This window comes from Gymnoscopelus braueri (assembly GCF_963280865.1).
Source record: "Gymnoscopelus braueri genome assembly, chromosome: 7".
In the NCBI taxonomy this organism is placed as follows: Eukaryota; Metazoa; Chordata; class Actinopteri; order Myctophiformes; family Myctophidae; genus Gymnoscopelus; species Gymnoscopelus braueri.
The window spans coordinates 55,132,539-55,147,538 of record NC_137608.1 but is presented as its reverse complement, the minus strand read 5'-3'; the positions used below and the strand labels follow the sequence as shown (position 1 = coordinate 55,147,538).

At 42.4% G+C, this 15,000-nt stretch overlaps 1 protein-coding gene across 2 annotated transcripts in view; it reads left to right on the top strand.

The window, feature by feature from the left end:
* The window catches only part of LOC308089288 (endoplasmic reticulum aminopeptidase 1-like), a 30,247-nt gene extending 17,577 nt beyond the window's left edge, over positions 1-12,670 (top strand). For both annotated transcript variants that reach the window (XM_080433921.1, XM_080433922.1), the window contains 7 exons: positions 1-89; positions 3,069-3,225; positions 5,325-5,509; positions 8,155-8,316; positions 10,577-10,717; positions 11,599-11,680; positions 12,217-12,670. The exon at positions 1-89 is cut by the window's left edge and continues 95 nt beyond it. In XM_080433921.1, the coding sequence (XP_080290047.1) occupies positions 1-89; positions 3,069-3,225; positions 5,325-5,509; positions 8,155-8,316; positions 10,577-10,717; positions 11,599-11,680; positions 12,217-12,420 (1,020 nt within the window). In that variant the 3' untranslated portion in view covers positions 12,421-12,670. The remainder of the gene's footprint in view (positions 90-3,068; positions 3,226-5,324; positions 5,510-8,154; positions 8,317-10,576; positions 10,718-11,598; positions 11,681-12,216) is intronic.
* Positions 12,671-15,000: the final 2,330 nt, after the last annotated feature.

Sequence of the window (15,000 nt, the reverse complement as noted above, 5' to 3'; positions counted from 1 at the left end):
TCACTGACCGGCCTGCTGCACAGCAACCACACAGCGCTGAGCAGCAACGACCGAGCTAACCTCATCAACAACGTGTTCCAGCTGGTCAGGTAAACCTCATTAACAACGTGTTCCAGCTGGTCAGGTAAACCTCATTAACAATGTGTTCCAGCTGGTCAGGTAAACCTCATTAACAATGTGTTCCAGCTGGTCAGGTAAACCTCATCAACAACGTGTTCCAGCTGGTCAGGTAAACCTCATCAACAACGTGTTCCAGCTGGTCAGGTAAACCTCATTAACAACGTGTTCCAGCTGGTCAGGTAAACCTCATCAACAACGTGTTCCAGCTGGTCAGGTAAACCTCATTAACAACGTGTTCCAGCTGGTCAGGTAAACCTCATCAACAACGTGTTCCAGCTGGTCAGGTAAACCTCAACAACGTGTTCCAGCTGGTCAGGTAAACCTCATCAACAACGTGTTCCAGCTGGTCAGGTAAACCTCATCAACAACGTGTTCCAGCTGGTCAGGTAAACCTCATTAACAATGCCTTCCAGCTGGTCAGGTAAACCTCATTAACAATGCCTTCCAGCTGGTCAGGTAAACCTCATTAACAATGCCTTCCAGCTGGTCAGGTAAACCTCATTAACAATGCCTTCCAGCTGGTCAGGTAAACCTCATTAACAATGCCTTCCAGCTGGTCAGGTAAACCTCATCAACAACGTGTTCCAGCTGGTCAGGTAAACCTCATTAACAATGCCTTCCAGCTGGTCAGGTAAACCTCATTAACAATGCCTTCCAGCTGGTCAGGTAAACCTCATTAACAATGCCTTCCAGCTGGTCAGGTAAACCTCATCAACAACGTGTTCCAGCTGGTCAGGTAAACCTCATCAACAACGTGTTCCAGCTGGTCAGGTAAACCTCAACAACGTGTTCCAGCTGGTCATAACAACGTGTTCCAGCTGGTCAGGTAAACCTCATTAACAATGTCTTCCAGCTGGTCAGGTAAACCTCATTAACAACGTGTTCCAGCTGGTCAGGTAAACCTCATTAACAATGTCTTCCAGCTGGTCAGGTAAACCTCATTAACAACGTGTTCCAGCTGGTCAGGTAAACCTCATTAACAACGTGTTCCAGCTGGTCAGGTAAACCTCATTAACAACGTGTTCCAGCTGGTCAGGTAAACCTCATTAACAACGTGTTCCAGCTGGTCAGGTAAACCTCATTAACAACGTGTTCCAGCTGGTCAGGTAAACCTCATTAACAACGTTTTCCAGCTGGTCAGGTAAACCTCATTAACAACGTGTTCCAGCTGGTCAGGTAGACCTCATTAACAACGTGTTCCAGCTGGTCAGGTAGACCTCATTAACAACGTGTTCCAGCTGGTCAGGTAAACCTCATTAACAACGTGTTCCAGCTGGTCAGGTAAACCTCATTAACAACGTGTTCCAGCTGGTCAGGTAAACCTCATTAACAACGTGTTCCAGCTGGTCAGGTAAACCTCATTAACAACGTTTTCCAGCTGGTCAGGTAAACCTCATTAACAACGTGTTCCAGCTGGTCAGGTAAACCTCATTAACAACGTTTTCCAGCTGGTCAGGTAAACCTCATTAACAACGTTTTCCAGCTGGTCAGGTAAACCTCATTAACAACGTGTTCCAGCTGGTCAGGTAAACCTCATTAACAACGTGTTCCAGCTGGTCAGGTAAACCTCATTAACAACGTGTTCCAGCTGGTCAGGTAGACCTCATTAACAACGTGGTCAGCTCTGCAACAGTGTTGATTTTGTCGACTAAAACTATGACAAAAAAATGTTGGTCAAATACCTTTTTTCACTGACGAAAACTAAATAAAAACTAAATAAAAACTAAAATAAAAACTAAGCTATAATGACTAAAACTAAGACTAAATATATTGACGATTTAGTCAACAAATAAAAACTAGAATGTTAGTGAGGGATCTAGTGGAGAAGAGATCCAGTAGAAAAAAACATTTCAGATGACTAAAATATGACTAAAACTAAATGGATTTTTTTTTCAAAAGACTGACTAAAACTAAATCAAAATTTGCTGTCAAAATCAACATTGGTCTGCAACCACACTTTATTATCAGATGTGTTGTGTCGTTTGTTAGTTGTTATATTTTTATATATCAACGAATTGACATGAAAACATTGTATGTTTTTTGTATTAGTCTCATTAACTAGCCTGATTATCAGCCTGAAGCTGTGTGGAGCTTCAGGCTGACATTGTCTGCAGTGTCCGCGATTACCAGGGGGAGGGGATTCAAATTTCCCTAAACCAATCACAAGAGATCCACGGATCCGCCTACATCTGACGTCATCGCACAGCTTGTTTTAGCAGATATTCGCTGATTGGCTCTTCGTTAGACCACTCCCACCTCTGACTCTGATTTGACAGGTTTTTCTTCTACCGTGAAAAGCCATAGGCTCACATTATGACACCAGACCAAGAGGAGCAGTCCACTCAGAGAGTGGGCGGGGTCTATGATCTCGAACCAGGCTACTGATTAACCACTTCACCCATTTTTTCAACCATATACAGAGTGACATAAATGGTACAATCTTAATGAGCATTAGTGAGGACGAACAAGGTTGAAAATGGGTGAACCCTAACCCTAACCCTTTAACCACATGAGGCGCCAAAAAGACAGACAGAAATGAGTGTAACTCAGTCTGTCCTCCTGTCTGTCCTCCAGTGTAACCCTGTCTGTCCTCCTGTCTGTCCTCCAGTGTAACCCAGTCTGTCCTCCTGTCTGTCCTCCAGTGTAACCCTGTCTGTCCTCTCTGTCCTCCTGTCTGTCCTCCAGTGTAACCCAGTCTGTCCTCCTGTCTGTCCTCCTGTCTGTCCTCCTGTCTGTCCTCCTGTCTGTCCTCCAGTGTAACCCAGTCTGTCCTCCTGTCTGTCCTCCTGTCTGTCCTCCTGTCTGTCCTCCTGTCTGTCCTCCAGTGTAACCCAGTCTGTCCTCCTGTCTGTCCTCCTGTCTGTCCTCCTGTCTGTCCTCCAGTGTAACCCTGTCTGTCCTCCTGTCTGTCCTCCAGTGTAACCCTGTCTGTCCTCTCTGTCCTCCAGCATAGGGAAGGTGGGCTTGGACACAGCGTTGGACCTGTCTCTCTACCTGTCCAGAGAGACAGAGATCATGGCGGTGACTCAGGGTCTGGGGGAGCTGGTCCCTCTCTACAAGCTGATGGAGAAGAGAGACATGCCGGGCCTGGAGAACCAGATGAAGGTAGGACCTGCTTTATAACCACTGCTTCTCAAAACCTTTTTCACGTCAACGACCCCCCCCCCCCCCCAATGAATATGTATTTGGGCCGCTCTGAACATGGTTTGTGTCAGGGACCCCCCATACAAAATGTAGTTTTTTCCACATTCTTTTCAAGACGTCAAGTATAAAGTTATTATATATATTATATCTGTCCTCTGATGGAAGCGGATATTCTCTCAAGTTTTACCTCATGACATAAACTGTGTCTTATAGGGAAAGATTTACGTACCGTACGTGGTATGACATAAATGTAAGGTGCTATAAAGCAGTGCTTCTCAAACTGTTTCGTGCCAAGGACCCCCGAATTGTTACGTATTTGGCCGCAGACCCCCACCTGAAAATATGTTGTGCCAGGGACCCCCAGAAGCAAAGATTTGTGTTAAAAATGTTCGCCTTTAAAAAAGATTTGCACACACTTTCAAGATTTAAAAAAAATAGCAGATCTGCAAGCTCACAGAGAGCTTGTATATCTGCTATTTTTTGAATAGCCAAAGTATAAAATATGGATAAAGGGGTTAAAATGATTGTGACGCTTTATTAACTAATTTAGCTGGGGACCCCCTGGTATCCAGTGTTGCCAGATTATGTGAGAGAAACAAGCAACCAGGTCTAGGAAAACCAGCCCAAAAGAAGCGACTATGGGCCACATGAGCACTTTAACACATACATCAGCTATTTGAAAATAGCAGATCTACAAGCTCACAACGCGTCGCAATGCGACACGTTGTGAGCTTGTAGATCTGCTATTTTCAAATAAAATCTTGCGGGGAAATTATAATATGCAGATCTGGCAACCCTGCTGGTATCCATCAAGGACCCCTGGGGGTCCCCGGACCCCACTTTGAGAACCAATGCTATAAAGTTAAAGTGTAATTCAGGGTGCTGTGGATGAACAAGTGATTTACAGGGATGAACTGAGACAAACATACATACAGTAGAGCAGGGGTTCCCAAACCTTTTAGCTCAAGGCCCAAAAGAGAAATTAGACGTTTACCCGGGACCCACAAGCTCACAACGCGTCGCTTCGCTCCACGTTGTGAGCTACTCCGCCTCCGCCTCTCCTCCGCCATTTTGGGGTGGCTGAGAGAGGCGGCCATTTTGTGCTTCTTCCGAGCCCCAGAGGCGTTTTACATTTTTTTATGGAAATTATTGTATTTTAGTCATTTTATTTATGAAATACTTTAGAAAACAAATTGAATTGTTTTTTAATTGATGAGAAGGGGATATTTACTCACAACCCGTAAACATCGTGGTCTGTTTCCCAAACATGGGTCCCGACCCACTGTTTGGGAAACAGTGAAGTATTCAGTTCATTTCCATTAGTTTCTTGAGCAGATTTGCTAGTTTTGATTAGATTGTATTTTTGATAATGGATAATAGTTCTAGTTAGTTTTGATTAGTTTTAGTGTTAGTTTTTGTTATTTTATACGTTTGGCTCTTTTCAATCCTGCACCAAATAAACAAATAAGTCAGGTGGATGGAAGGATAGAAAAGGGCCAGAGTAAGACTAAGACTAAAACTAAGACTAAATATACTGACAAATAAAAACTAGACTAAAATGTTAGTGAGGGATCTAGTGGAGAAGAGATCCAGTAGAACTAAATGACAAGTCATTTGATGTTTGTTGCGCTCGGGTGTTGCGCTCTGAAAATAGCAGATATACAAGCTCACAACGCGTCGCAGCGCGGTGCGTTGCTAATAATCTTGAAAAATGTAGTGCTTTTGCTGAAGTGACAGTCTTCCCTCACCAAATTTAACTCACAGAATTGAGTCAACACATCTCATCATGTCCATATACACTTTCGATGTGACAATTGTGAGTCACACAGAACTGTACCAGGTATCATGCAAGTAATGGGAATACTTAGTGCAATAGTTAAAAAATCAGTTGGTTTTAGTTAGTTTTTACACAATACAGGTTCAGTTAGTTATTCTTTTTTTTTCTCAATTTTTTTCTTTTTTTTCACTTAACGAAAAAGTTTTTTCTATTTGAGTTTTTGTGTTATTTTTTGTGAACTATAATAACCTTGGTGTGCGTGTGCGTGTGTGTGCGTCCCCAGGGCTACATCGTGGAGTTGTTCCGCGCTCTGATCGACCGTCAGGAGTGGAGTGACTCTGGCTCGGTGCCTCAGAGGGTCCTGAGGGGATACCTGCTGCTGTTCGCCTGTGTGAGGAACCACCCGCCCTGCCTGGCCGAGGCCACACGCCGCTTTGACCTCTGGAAGGAGTCTGACGGAAACCACAGGTCAGGGTTCATTCTGACAGCCAGTGGTGGAAAAAGTACTCAAATGTTTTACTTAAGTAAAAGTATCAATACTGCAATGCAGAAGTACTCTGTTACAAGTAAAAGTCTGGAATTAAAAATGTACTTGAGTAAAAGTACAAAAGTATTGGCATCAAAATGTACTTAAAGTACCAAAAGTAAAAGTACTGAAATGTTTGAAAATAGCCTAGGTATGAAATAAGGCTAAAGTGGTTAATATGTTTCATAATATCATAATTTATATCTGAAAAGTAACTAGTAACTAAAGTTTTCAAATAATTGTAGTGGAGTAAAAGTGTAATATTTGCCTCTGAGATGTAGTGGAGTAGAAGTAAAAGTATTGGAAATTGGAAATACTCAAGTAAAGTACAAATACCTCAAAATTGTACTTAAGTACAGTACTTGAGTAAATGTACTTAGTTACTTTACACCACTGCTGACAGCACATTTTGATGTAGCTTTCATCATAGTCTTTTGAATAAAATGTCATTTAGTCATATTTTAGTTCGACATCGATCTCCAGGCTTTTATTTTCCTTAGAGTTTTGCTCAAAAATAAGAGCCTGGACCAGCCTGTTGACGTTCCTAGCATAGGAAGTATAGGTGATTTCCCCCAACCAACCAGAGTGCAGTGGGCGTCGCTCCAAATTTTGTGACGTCAGGGCTCTCAATGCTGCACATTGTAATGCCTGATTTTACACGTGGTTGTATGCTGAAAATAGAAGATCTTCAAGCTCACAACGAGTCGCGACTCGGAGCTTGTAGATCAGCTATTTTCAGCATGCAACACAGGAGCGTAACCAAACATAAAATGACTTTTAGTTCTACTGGATCTCTCCTCCACTAGATCCCTCACTAACATTTTGTGTCTAGTTTTGAATTGTCAATATAATATTTAGTCTTAGTTTTAGTCATCGTAGCTTAGTTTTTATTTAGTTTTCATCAGTGAAAGAAGGCAGTCGACCAACATTTTTCATCATAGTTTTAAGCGACGAAATTACCACAGGTCAGGAGGTCAACACTGCTGTAGCTCTGTCTTTTCATTGGTCTGCTTGTAAACCGGTGGTCTTTGACGTTTTTTCAGGCCAAGGACCCCTTAGCTGAGAGAGAGATGAAGCAGGGAGGGACCCACCACTAAATACGTATCTATATATATATACAATTGGCTTATTTTCACGTCCCCCGTTGTAGCGATGTTTGTCCCGTCCTGTGATTGGCTACGGATGATCACGTGGTGGAACCGCGTCCCAGTTACACCATATTTGGTTACCTATCGAATTCAGTTTACTTCCCGTCGCGTCCTGCCAACTGCACTGAAGACAGGTCACAGAATCGGACGACTTAACACATGTGGTGTAACACCGACCAGTAATTTTAAGAACGTGTTGCTGTTGTCTATACTAGGGAGGGAATTAGCTGAGTTTTTTTTTGGTTAAGCATGTGTCCGTAAAAAATGTCTGCCGCAAAAATGTGTTCAATGTAGCAGCAGGTAGGTAGGAACCAAAACACTTGACACAGAGGCAGTTATAAGGTGCACATCTTTGTCCAGCTCGCTGTGATGCGTTTGTATGGTAAATACAACCGTAGAAAACTAGGCTTTCATCAGTCTGCTGAAAATAGTTGACCAGCAGTTGTCCTACAGTTACAATAGCCTACACCTCACTCACACATATTACAGCAGCATGAAAACAAATAGATTATTTAATGCCGTTGGATGACAGATGGATAATGAACGCGTACACGAGGATTAGGCTGACAGATCTCTACTGTCTCTGTCTACAATGTGCAGGCCAGGCTACTAGAAGTGAATCTTTGAATCTTTTATATATCTATTTGTAAAGCGAACATTTTTTACTCCAATATTTGCTTCTGGGGGGTCTCTGGAACACAATATTTTGAGATGGGGGCCCGCAGCCAAATACATATCATTTTGGGGGTCCTTCACATGGAAAAGGTTGTAGCACCACCGATATAGCAACATACATACATACATACATACAACATTTTTTTATATGTATTTAGCCGTGGACCGCCATCTCAAAATGTTTTGTTCCAGCTACGGGGGTCCCTGGAACAAAACATTGTGAGACGGGGGTCTGTGGCAGAAGCAAAGATTTGAGTTACAAATGTTCAATTTAAAAATGTTGGTGGTTATCACAATCCCTCCAGACCATTGACACTTATATAAACCAGTATTAACCCATTAAGACCTGGAACTGTGTCATTTTTAGATTTGAGCTAAAAAGCATTATTTTACACTTTAGGCTATTCAAAAATAGCAGATCTACAAGCTCATAGCGCGGCACCGAGTGCCGCGCTATGAGCTTGTAGATCTGCTATTTTTGAAAATCCGTGAAAATTTGTGCAAATCTTTGAATATATATATATTTTAAAGCGAACATTTTTAACTCAAATCTTTGCTTCTGGGGGGTCCCTGGAACAAAATATTTTGATGGGGGTCCGCGGCCAAATACGTATCATTTTGGGGGTCCTTGACATGAAAAAGATTGAGCACCACTGATATAGAAACATACGTTTTTCAGAAATCTGTTGGGATTTAGGAGACATGTAGAATCGGCTTCAGGTCTCAATGGGTTAATGAAGTCTCTCTCTCTCTCTGTCTCCCAGTGTTCCCAGTGACGTCAGCCTGGTGGTGTTTGCCGTGGGAGCTCGCACGCCAGAGGGCTGGGACTTCCTGTTCGACAAGTACCGCCACTCACTGCACAACGGCCTGAAGAGTCGCATCAAATACGCCCTGACCATCAGCCCACTGCAACACAAGCTGAAGTGGTGAGTATCAGTATACTGACCATCAGCCCACTGCAACACAAGCTGAAGTGGTGAGTATCAGTATACTGACCATCAGCCCACTGCAACACAAGCTGAAGTGGTGAGGATCAGTATACTGACCATCAGCCCACTGCAACACAAACTGTCTACCCGGTCCACACACACACACACACACACACACACATTTTAATCATTTATTTATGTCCACACAAAAGGAAATGTATACACAAAATATTCCGGCGCAGCAAAGGTTACATCCACTAAATCAGGTCACATGTCCTCATGATACAACAAGCATGTGACCCAGCCCTCCATGTCCTCATGATACAACAAGCATGTGACCCAGCCCTCCATGTCCTCATGATACAACAAGCATGTGACCCAGCCCTCCATGTCCTCATGATACAACAAGCATGTGACCCAGCCCTCCATGTCCTCATGATACAACAAGCATGTGACCCAGCCCTCCATGTCCTCATGATACAACAAGCATGTCACCCAGCCCTCCATGTCCTCATGATACAACAAGCATGTCACCCAGCCCTCCATGGACACAAGCAGCAGCGTCTCCTCCATACATGCCGGCTGTCAATCATAGCAGAGACAGCACAACACTCTGCCAGCCCTCCTGCCTCGTTTCTGGGCGTCCCAAGTTGTGGAAACCCCCTCTAACAACCAGTCCTACAGGCAGCATGTCCCAGGCTGGACCACCAGAGGAAACCCCCTCTAACAACCAGTCCTACAGGCAGCATGTCCCAGGCTGGACCACCAGAGGAAACCCCCTCTAACAACCAGTCCTACAGGCAGCATGTCCCAGGCTGGACCACCAGAGGAAACCCCCTCTAACAACCAGTCCTACAGGCAGCATGTCCCAGGCTGGACCACCAGAGGAAACCCCCTCTAACAACCAGTCCTACAGGCAGCATGTCCCAGGCTGGACCACCAGAGGAAACAACGTTCACAGTCCAACTCCCGCACTGCCGCCCGGTGTCAAAGTGCTCTCCGTAGTGTAGCTGCTCCCATTGTTGTTCCTCAGCTAGCGGACACACCGCTAGATGGCCGCCGGGTCTTTATCCACCGCCGGGTGGTAGTTAGTTAGACCGCCTCTCTTCCCGGTATAGCTGCTCAAGGGAAGGGCCGCCACAGGCAGCGTGGGCTGTCGGTATAGCCTACTCCATCGGTGAGCAGAGCCTTCTTGTATGCAAGCTTGTGATCATAGTGAAGCACACAGTCCCCAGAAGTTGTGAATGCATCTTAAATCTGCACCTACAACATTAAGGGTGGTAGTTACAACGGGGCAGTTTAACGTCATGCCCAGGACACACACACACACACACACACACACACACACACACACACACACACACACACACACACACACACACACACACACACACACACACACACACACACACACACACACACACACACACACACACACACAGTGCAGGTGTATCATTGTATCAGTGAGCAAACAACACGCTAACGCTGAGGTAGCGTTCTCTGTGTGCCAATGGCCGGCACTCGGCAGCAGCTGGGCATCCCATAGCTTGCGGGGCTGTAACCATGGCGACGATAGATCCCATAGCCCGATCTCCGGTGTTGACATAAAAACGCTAATAAACAGCTTACATTTTAGGAAAGTGAAAAAACGGGTGTGGTTATTTGGTGCATCATGCTAATGGTCAATGTGTGCAAAAACACATCCATTGCTCCAGCCACTGAGGAGAACCGGGCAGAGGTTTCCTTATTCATATGTAGGATATGGGGCCCCACAGCAGTGTTATTCATATGTAGGATATGGGGCTCCACAGCAGTGTTATTCATATGTAGGATATGGGGCTCCACAGCAGTGTTATTCATGTGTAGGATATGGGGCTCCACAGCGGTGTTATTCATATGTAGGATATGGGGCTCCACAGCAGTGTTATTCATGTGTAGGATATGGGGCCCCACAGCAGTGTAACACTTCGCTGACCATTGCTCTGATTTGATCAGTGTAACATAGATTAGAAGGCCGCATAGCAGCCTGAAAATCTAGTTTTCAACAAAAGCGACAAATTGCAGATCTCCAAGCTCACAACAACACTTGCATCTGCAGCGAACTTGCAGATCAGTTGGCACCCTGGAAAATCTAGTTTAAAAAATAACATCTTTGTAGATCTGCTATTTTGTGTTATTTTCACTGTCGACTAAGTGGTCAGCGGTGTAAATGTCCGCTGTGTGGGTGTGACATTCTGTGTGTCTTTGTGTCCTTCAGGATGATGGAGCAGAGTCTCCAGGGGGACGTGCTGAAGACCCATGACCTCCCCGGGGTCGTGACCTCTGTGAGCAGGAACCCACGAGGATACAAGCTGGCCTGGGACTTCCTGAGAGCCAACTGGCACGCCATCATCAAGAAGTCAGTCTCCATTAGGACAGACATTATTTACTTGACGATTCTCGCTCAAATAATTGCGATTGTTGTTACGATTTCATTGTTGAACATTATGGAACATTATGGCTGTTTGGCTTCGTAAACAAAAGGAGCAACAGGGCAGATAATGGCAAACATGATTTAATAACTTTATACTTTATATGAATACCGGAAATAGCCGTAATATTTGAATTCCATTCTATAGCAGACTTGCCAAATACATGGCACCACCTCTCTGCATTGTGATTGGTTGGGAAAATACAGTTAGCCAGAGAAGGTTGCCTCCTCCTTTTACGTGTAGAGTGTGGCATTGAACGTTTCTCCAGAACGTTCAATGACGACGTTTCTGAACCACAAAAACGTTAGATATTTAGGTACCTTGCATTTAAACGTTTAGGTTCATGGTTAGGTTTAGGGGTTAAGATTAGGGTTATGGTTTTGATTGATTGATTGAAAATTTTATTAGGCAAAAGAATGTAAAACAACACAGTTACATTTATAATGCTTTTGTCTAAAAGGTCCGGCCAAAAAAGTCCTTGCGGACTTGTTTCTTACGGTTGTTGGTTACGGTTAGGTTTAGGGTTCGTTAGTATGCAACGTAAAATGTACCATTGACTCTACATGGTTCTCATCTGCGGACCACGTTTGGACAACGTGTTTGGGATACAAAATGTTGTCACAGTATGTTTTTGCAAAACGTACTGTGACAACGTTTTCTCTGGAACCAGGCTGAACGTCGAGGCATCATCATGTTGAATGAAGTGTAGAACACGTGAAAAAAGAGACTGAATGGCTGATGCTAGATCGACCCGAACTAATGAGTAGACTGATGACTAATGTAGTTCTATCTTTATGTGTCCTTGTAGGTTTGACCTGGGTTCCCCCTCCATAGCACACATGGTTACCGGGGCCACCAACCAGTACTCCACCAGAGAGATGCTGGATGAGGTGAGAGTTAATACTAGGGATGTGGGACGGTGATCGTTATTATTGTTTATCGTGATAAAAAAAAACGCTCACAATAATCATATCGCAGAGATTTAAATCTATCGTGAAATTCTCATACACTAGGACGAATTAGCTTTTGTTGAGCTGCAAATTCAGTACCACTTAACCCTTTAAGACCTGATTCTGCAAAATGTATTCTAAATCCTAACAGTTGAAGAAAACCTATGTTTCTATATCAGTGGTTCATAAAATGAACCTGTAAAGTAGAGCGCATTTGGTACTCTCTTATTTCACTCAACACAAATCGATTCGCCAAAAATAGCAGATCGGTGTGATATTTCTGAATAATGACCGATGAGCTCTGTGAATAACAGACCGCTGTCTAATCAAAGACTTAGCGTTAAGTGTAGCGTTATGTGTCTAATCAAAGACTTAGCGTTAAGTGTAGCGTTATGTGTCTAATCAAAGACTTAGCGTTAAGTGTAGCGTTATGTGTCTAATCAAAGACTTAGCGTTAAGTGTAGTTATGTGTTCAGGTACGGAGCTTCTTCGGCTCTCTGACGGAGGAGGCGGGCTCAGAGCTCAGGTGTATCCAGCAGACCTACGAGAGCATCGAGGACAACATCCGCTGGATGGACAACAACCTGCCTCTGCTGCAGGCCTGGCTGGACACACACCGCCCCCTGGTGGCTGCCACCCAGCCCCACACCACCACCTATAGCCCACATGAAGACTTATAGGTGTACTGAACAGTGGTGGAAAAAGTACTTACATTTTTTTTACCTAAGTAAAAGTATCAATTCTTTAATCTAGAAATACTCAAATTGAAAATACAAATAAAAGTCCGGGATTCAAAATGTACTTGAGTAAAAGCACAAAAGTATTGGCATCAGAATGTGCTCAAAGTACCAAAAGTAAAAGTACTCATTATGCAAAATGTCCCATTTAAAAATGTCAAATGTATACAAATCTTTTGAAAATAGCAGATCTACAAGCTCACAATGTGTCGCATTGCGACGCATTGTGAGCTTGTAGATCTGCTATTTTCAAATGGCGGAAATGTTTATAGGGCTGAAGTGGTTAATGTATGTTTTGTAGTAATACAACAAAGACAAGAAGTAACTAAAGTCTTCAAATACATGTAGTGGAGTAAAATTATGATATTTGGATCCGAGATGTAGTGGAGTAGAAGTAAAAGTATTGGAAGTTGGTATTACTCAAGTAAAGTACAAATACCTCAAAATTGTACCTAAGTAAAGTACTTACTGTAGGTAAATGTACTTACTTTTTTTTTCCACCACTGGTACTGAATGACACAGGTTCTTTGTGTAGCACATTTCAACAACGACGAGGCGTAAAACATAGAGCAAAGGAAACACATTATAAAATGATATTAGTGTACACTGAAAACAAAAGAAGTAAAACTAAATAATAATAATAAGATTACAGTGCAGAAGAGAAAGGGGGGAAAATAACATAGAGAAGCAGCATTTAGTTGTTATAACTTATGCTCCACATACTGTATCTGTAACAAACTGCAGGTCTGCTGCCACTCTTAGTTATTTTAAAACACAACTAAAGACCTTTTTTTTATCTCGGAATCGCTGGCCCGGGCAGCTATAGATGATGTTTTAACTCTGGCAGTCAATGAGTTAACAATATCTGTTTATTCTGAACTCATACTGTATACAGTGGTAATTCATACTGTATACAGTGGTAAGTGGTAATTCATACTGTATACAGTGGTAATTCATACTGTATACAGTAGTAATTCATACTGTATACAGTGGTAATTCATACTGTATACAGTAGTAATTCATACTGTATACAGTGGTAATTCATACTGTATACAGTATGAATTCAGAGTTGTTTTTTTTACAAACATTTGGGTTTTGAAAAGTTTAGATTTGTTTTCTTTGTTTTTCCTTTTTTTTGTGTGTGTGTGAAAGCCACATCCTCTATTGCACTAGCTGTGTGTGTGTGTGTGTGTGTGTGTGTGTGTGTGTGTGTGTGTGTGTGTGTGTGTGTGTGTGTGTGTGTGTGTGTGTGTGTGTGTGTGTGTGTGTGTGATTTGCTTAAAGGAGAAGGACTCAGGGTTCTAAATTAACGGGGGGTCTTGGGGAATAATGCACTGAAAAACTGACCAAACGCGCCCGAAAATCATTTATGGGGCAGAAAAAGAGTTTCGTAATTTATATACAGTTTATAAATATAGCCTGAGTCATTGACATGTTTTCAAATGGATTACAGTTCATTTAACTGACAAGTGAATTGAGACGTGATTATATAAATATGATCAGACGTGGTGAGCAACAAAAATTACATTTAAATTATAACTAATAATAGGTTTATGTTCTCATACTTAAAGCAACACTATGTAACTTTCCTCTTCTCCCCGGATTTGAACATGGTTTCCTGCTCAAGTGCTGGATTTTTTTTTACCATTTAGCTAATAGAGCCGGTCTGCTTGCTCAGGGGATAAATGTAATCTTGACCATCAGGTCAAAATTCTTGTCCCGTGTCTAGGTGAGAAATGACCTTTGACACGATCTAAATGTCTGTAGAAGAGCAGGGAGAGCAAATACAACCATCCCAATTATATAAGTTATATTGTATTAACATACAGATTGGACAAATGTTACATAGTGAGGCTTTAATAGTTTATTTGCAGATGGAGAATATGCTATTTGGAACATTACCTTCTCTGTCTCTGTCCCCATTCTAGAAGCTTTTTTAAATGTGTGTGTGTATTTGTTTAATGCTCAGGATTTGCATTTCATTCATAATAAATCAATATAAAGACTGGTTGGTTAAATTAAATGTAAACATCTGGTACAGATGTTGTTCATTATACACATAGTGTGAGCTTGTTTCCTTGCTAAACTGTTAGAGAGATTGTTAATGTTTCCATAGATTCTGTAAGAAGAATTATTGTAATGAAATGTTTGTTGAACCTTTTGAGCAATAAAATGTGCTACGAAGCAGGTGTGTTTTTATGTTTCAGAAGATCAGTGGTGGAAAGTAACTACACTAAGTATATGTACTCAAGTACTGTACTTAAGTACAATTTTTATGTATTTTTACTTTCTTCAGTATTTACAATTGTCAATACTTGTACCTCTACTCCACTACATCTCAGAGGAAAATATTGTACTTTTACTCCACAATTATTTGTCAACTTTAGTTACTAGTTTCTTTTCTTTCTTTTTTTTTATTACAAAACACTCATTAACAATTCAGCCCTATATGTATTTCAGTCATTTGAAAATAGCAGATCTACAAGCTCACGATGTGTCGCATTGTGAGCTTGTAGATCTGCT